This window comes from Panicum virgatum, chromosome 1N, assembly GCF_016808335.1.
Source record: "Panicum virgatum strain AP13 chromosome 1N, P.virgatum_v5, whole genome shotgun sequence".
NCBI classification, from domain to species: Eukaryota; Viridiplantae; Streptophyta; class Magnoliopsida; order Poales; family Poaceae; genus Panicum; species Panicum virgatum.
Window position 1 is genome coordinate 13,082,732 of NC_053145.1, and position 6,000 is coordinate 13,088,731.

A 6,000-nucleotide genomic window follows, 5' to 3' on the forward strand; every position below is an offset into this window, starting at 1 on the left:
TCCCCTTTTGTCCTGGCCTGGCGGTCTCGGTTGGGAACAGGGACAACAGGGGTTTCTCAACCGGGACAAATTTGATGTTCTGTAGTAGTGATGTCGGGCACACGGCAAAATACTGTGTGCTGGACAGAAAAACTCACGGCAAATATAAAGCGCACGGCAAACTCGTTGAATCCCATAGTAAACTTTAGGTCCTGTTTGGCATAGCTTTCTGGAACAGCTTCACCAACAACTATACCAAAGAGGCATTTTACAAACGGCTTCATGCATGAAGAACCTTGTGAAGCTGGAAACGGCTCACACTACGCAGGAGGAGCAAAAAATATTAGGTTTACCTCTTCTATCCACACATGAAGAACAGAATAAGCTATTTCGTTGTTGGTGTGGCTACACGGCTCGCTCGGTCAAGCTCGGAGGGCTCGCTCTCCATTGACGCCGCACGACCTACTCCACGCACCCACGCTCCGTGTCAGGCGCGCTCCACAACGCCCGCTCTGTGCCGACCGTGCCCATTGCACCCACACCGCACATGGCCGCGCCCACCCACGCATGCCGCACCTATACTGGCTCAAATAGCCCTGTTGTACAACTATAAAATCCATTCTTTGTGATAAATACAATTATTGAGGTTGATCCGATCTCCTCTCTATATGGTATCAGTTACCTATTGATCCTAAATTCTAGCTCCCGCTCCCACTCCTCTCTGTGTACTGCGCCGCCATGGCGTCTCCGGCGAACTCCTCCAGCTCTTTTGCTTCTTTCGAGCTCTTCCTCAATGCTCCTCAGCCCGCTGCTGCCACTGTTGTGCAGCAGGTAAACATCCGCTCACATGTTCCCGTCCTCCTCGACCTACGGTCGGCGAACTATGCGCAGTGGTGATGCCTCTTTGAGTCTGTCCTCGGGAAATTCGGCCTCGATGACTTCGTCCGCTCGGCACCGCCCATCGCTCAGCGCGACGCCAAATGGTGGCAGATCGACCAGACAGTCGTCAACTGGATCTACACCACCGTCAACAAGAGCGTCTTCGACATCATCCACAAGTCGCGTCTCTCCGCGTTCGTCCTCTTGGGCGACATCGAGGGGCTCTTCCGCAACAACGAGATGCCCCGCGCCGTCTACCTCGAGGCCGAGCTGCACTCCGTCACGTAGGGCGACACCAGCATTGACGAGTACTGCACCACCCTCAAGCGCATTGCCAACAAGCTCTGCAACATTGGACAACCCGTCTCAGAACCGAGCCAAGTGCTTAATCTCCTCCGCGGGTTCAATCCCAAGTACCGCCACATCAAGCTGGTGATCACCTCCGATCCAAGCGCCCGCCCCACACCTTCTAGAGCACGCGCTCGTTCTTGGCACTCGAGGAGCTCCAGATGTAGCACGACGAAAAGATGGTAGCCGACCAGGCATTGCTAGCCGCCCACGGCGGCCACGCCGCGAGCATGGCCTCCATGCCCTCCGGCGGTGGCTCCGGCTCCAGCTCATGCTCTAGGCAGAAGTCCAAGCCCAAGTTCAAGCGAAAGTCCTGCGGTGGTGGCGGCAACTCCAGCGCGTCCTAGCAATAGCAGCAGCAGCCCCACGGGCAGTTCCCCAATGCGCCCTGGCAGGCTGGGTACAACCCATGGACCGGCCTCGTCCAGGCCTGGCCCATGCCGTTTCGTGCCCCGACTGCGGGCGTTCTGGGACCGCATCCCCCGTTCCAGCCTTAGCAGGCCATGATGGCCCAGCAGGCGTTCCAGGTGCCGTTGTACCAGCTCCCCGCACCGGCATACCCATCAGCGTCGTCAGACTCCTCCAACAACGGTGCATCGCCCTAGAACACGAACGCCCTGTACACCACACTCAACTCGGCCGGCGTCGCCACCGCTCCGCCGAGCGCTAGTGATTGGTATCTTGACACTGGTGCCTCCGCGCATATGACGTCCAACGCTGGTGATCTTACTCACTCCCGTCCCCTTCAGCTCTCCAATTTCATCACCGTCGGCAATGGTGCCCAGCTCCCGGTGTGGTTCAAATGAGCACAACAAAGCAACTTATAGTGCTGATGTAGATGTTGCGTCATTATCAACAAAGAAAACTGCATAAAAAAAGAGAGTAGGTACATATTTTAAAAATGCTAAACAACTAAGAATTTCATAAGGTTATAAAAATATTAATTTATTTTTATGAAACTGTTGGTCAGGAAACAAAGAGGATTTCTACAAAGAGTAAAACAAAGAAGCAGAAGATAACTGAAAAAGATGCAAGTGAAATTGAATATATCATGAGCAATGTAGTTTGATTATCTGCATATGATTTTTTTTCTTTCAATTAGTTGGTACAATCTCATTGCTCAAAACTTTGTATACTTTAATTAAACTTGTGCTTGTGGTCATCAGTTTACTAATATATGATTGATATATGCTTGTACATGTACATCACTATATCAGCATTATGAACATCTTATAGTTATTTGATTTCAACTGAAAGTTACACTATTTACCTTACATAATTACAGAACTACAATTAACTTGTAATGTGGAAACTGTAATAACGACAAATCCTAAGGAGTAGAAGGGGGGAGGGCCAAAGCAGTAATAATCAAACAGACCAGTAAAAAAAAAGAGAGAATTGACAACATACCTGGAATATGTAGGATGGGGAACAAAAGAAAATAAGGCCCATAAACCAATAAGACATTGTAGAAACAACCAAAATTGGCCCAATTTATAAGCCATAAATAACTGATTGGGCCATTACCCCCCCCCCCCCCCCCGCCCCCCCCAACTCATCCGAAGCATGGGATGTCAAACTTAATTCGAAGCAGCTCTTTGTTTTCGAGCAATATACAATTACAAGTTCCTGGCATCTGTGTGGTTTAGTGGTTGATCCTTGTTAACCACAAGAGAAACGCCGTGGAACTGGCCGCAATATTTTCCACATCTTGTGGCCTAAACTCTGACCCGATTCTGCCATGGCCTTTTGCAAATAATGTGTAGGTTCATGAATACTGTTCATAAACAAATAGATATGGAAGATTGTGTGTGTCAGGAGCATATAATTGACTTATACGGTGGCATATCAGGAGCGCATAGTTTAGTAAGCCGCGCGTCGCACGAGCTAGTCAGCCTTTGCAAAAATGCATGCTAGCACGTTAGAACAGGAGGCGACGACCTGCCGTGATGGCACTACTAGCTAGCCAGCTTCTAGCTAAAACGAGGACTGCTGCCATGGCCTCTTGCATACATGCAACGCCCCTATAAATATGATGCAGCTCGTTCATATATTCCATTCAAAGTTAATCATCCGGCGAGCTACTGAACAAGCCAGAGCTAAATAAAGGTTACTTGCTGCTAGAATAGTGAGATTTGGCCATGGCTTCCAGCAGCTTCAGGGCCTGGCATTGCTTGCTTGCCTTGTCCCTTCTGTCCTCGGCGGCGTGCGGGCAGCTCTCGCCGACGTTCTATGCATTCACCTGCCCGATGCTGGAGCTCATCGTGCGCGCCACCATGATCACGGCCATCATGGCCGAGCGCCGGATGGGCGCCTCCCTCCTCAGGCTCTTCTTCCACGACTGCTTCGTTCAGGTTCTGAATTACCTGCTTTAACCAGGTAGAGTGTGCACAGATGCTCAAAGAGATTTGTTTTTTTCTTTTGTTTCAGGGTTGCGATGCTTCGATTCTTCTGGACGACACCGGGAGCTTTACCGGCGAGAAGAGCGCCGGCCCGAACATCAACTCCGTCCGCGGCTACGAGGTCATCGGCCAGATCAAGAGGAATGTCGAGGCCGTCTGCCCCGGCGTCGTCTCCTGCGCCGACATCGTCGCCCTCGCCGCGCGCGACGGAACCTTTCTGGTACACTAGTTATATATACGCACACGGCACATATGCATCGTGATGACCACGCGCACAAGCAGTAGCAGCTGATATGGGATTCGCTAGTTTACGGACGACCGTAGGAATCACTCCTTACACTTACAGTGGATCTCCGACCACATGAATTTCCACTTTAAGCCATCTTACCACCCTCCATCGTTCCTTTTATGGACTCTCCCCAAGTCCAGCATCCCGCCCAACCCGTCATCAGCTAATCACTATACATGCGCACCCCACTACCAACCACGCCTCATCCATTACCGTGCGTCGTGTTTTTCTTTTTTTTCAAGACACATATGAAATTTTTATATAACTTATTTAAAAATTTTGTTAGAAAGGAAAAGTTTGAGCGTGAGAAATTTATAAGAAAAGTTATATAAAACTCAGGAACACAAAATATTTGGAGAAACTAGGATCAGAAGTTTGGGGACAAAAATTTTGAAAAAAAACTTAGGAACCAAAATTTAAGAGACACAAAACTTAGGGACAATTTTTGAAGAACAAAAGAGTCAAAGAAAATTGTTAACAAAATTTCAATTAGAAAAATATTTTGTGACAAAATTTCTATGGAGAACAAAATTACACAATGTTTAAGACAAAATTTCTACTAGTTTTTGAAAAAAAAGTCCAAGAAAAATTTTGTAGACAAAACTTCTACTAGGAAAAGCAAAAAAATAAAGAAAATAAACTGCATACGCTGCTGTGGTCTGGCCACTCTTTTGCTGCATGGGGCAGTGACTCCTACAGGGACTGGGACCTCCTTCTCCCGCACAGGCAGGCGTGTTGACACTATTCTACGCGGTGTGCGGCCAGCCGGCGCGAAGCTCAGCTACACTGCTCGAGCAGCCACGCACATAATCTTGCATCTGGGCCATCGGAGATTGGAGTTAGGAGGAGGACAAAGGATGCATGTGTGTGCATCAGATTAGGATTTAAGCGGAGGTGAGTGAGATAGGGGAAGGGGAAGGGGAAGGGAAGCGGAAATGATATGATCTAAGAAGGAGGGATTGGTTCGATGAAAAAAAAAAGAATGGGCGGAGGGCTATTGGGCTAGCACGTGGATACACTGTGAGGTCCATCCACGTGAATCCACGGTGCATCGACTGATGTGAGAGCTGCGCACGGTCAACCGTAAAATCAACTTCCGGAGCTGAGCGATCTCGATCCTTGTGCAGCTTGGCGGACCAATCTGGGCCGTGCCACTCGGCCGGCGGGACTCGACGACGGCGAGCCTGGACAAGGCGAACAGCGACCTCCCGGCGCCGACGTCCAGCCTCGCCGCGCTCATCGCGTCGTTTGGCAACAAGGGCCTGAGTGCGCGCGACCTGACGGCGCTCTCCGGCGCGCACACCATCGGGTTCCTGCAGTGCCTCAACTTCCGCGACCACATCTACAACGACACCAACGTCGACCCGGCGTTCGCGACGCTGCGCCGAGGCAGCTGCCCCGCCGCGCAGCGCTCCGGCGACACCAACCTGGCACCGCTCGACGCGCAGACGCAGCTGCTCTTCGACAACGCCTACTACAGAAACCTCCTCGCCAGACGCGGTCTGCTGCACTCGGACCAGGAGCTCTTCAACGGCGGGTCGCAGGACGCGCTGGTGCGGCGGTACAGCACCAACCCGGCCCTCTTCGCCGCCGACTTCGTCGCCGCCATGATAAAGATGGGGAACATCAGCCCGCTCACCGGAACCGCTGGCCAGATCAGGGCCAACTGCAGGGTGGTCAACAGCAGCTGATAGACTGCTGATTCAATTGATTCAATCCTAGTTGATGACTGTAGAAGAAGGGAAAATAGGACAAGCTGGGACTGGGAGTACACGTAGGACCTGAATGTCCAATCAAGACACTGCAACGAACTCTGCAAGTACGCGTGTACAACAGCTACACCTCTGACTCCCGAGGTAGCTGCCAATGCAACTAGATCGACTAGTCTACCAGCAGGTCGGCCGTGGCACCTACAGGTTGACCCCAGGCATGTTCGTTTCCGTTACTGCCTCGTGTTCAGGTCGGGTTCGGACTTCATGCGCGCCGTTCCTACGCATTTCGTGAGAACCGCCTAATTTAATACTATTTTAAACGAACCGCCAGTCATTATCTTCCAGATGAGAGTTAACACGTACCTGCCAGAGAGCGTGCCTCGTGTTACCT

General features: G+C 50.9%; 1 protein-coding gene across 1 annotated transcript; it reads left to right on the top strand.

The window, feature by feature from the left end:
* The first annotated feature begins 3,304 nt into the window (after positions 1 to 3,304).
* On the top strand, positions 3,305 to 5,793 carry LOC120655221 (peroxidase 70-like). Its single transcript, XM_039932969.1, has 3 exons — positions 3,305 to 3,560; positions 3,637 to 3,828; positions 5,025 to 5,793. The coding sequence occupies exons 1-3, from the start codon at positions 3,348 to 3,350 to the stop codon at positions 5,586 to 5,588; spliced, it is 969 nt and encodes a 322-aa protein (XP_039788903.1). The 5' UTR covers positions 3,305 to 3,347; the 3' UTR covers positions 5,589 to 5,793.
* Positions 5,794 to 6,000: the final 207 nt, after the last annotated feature.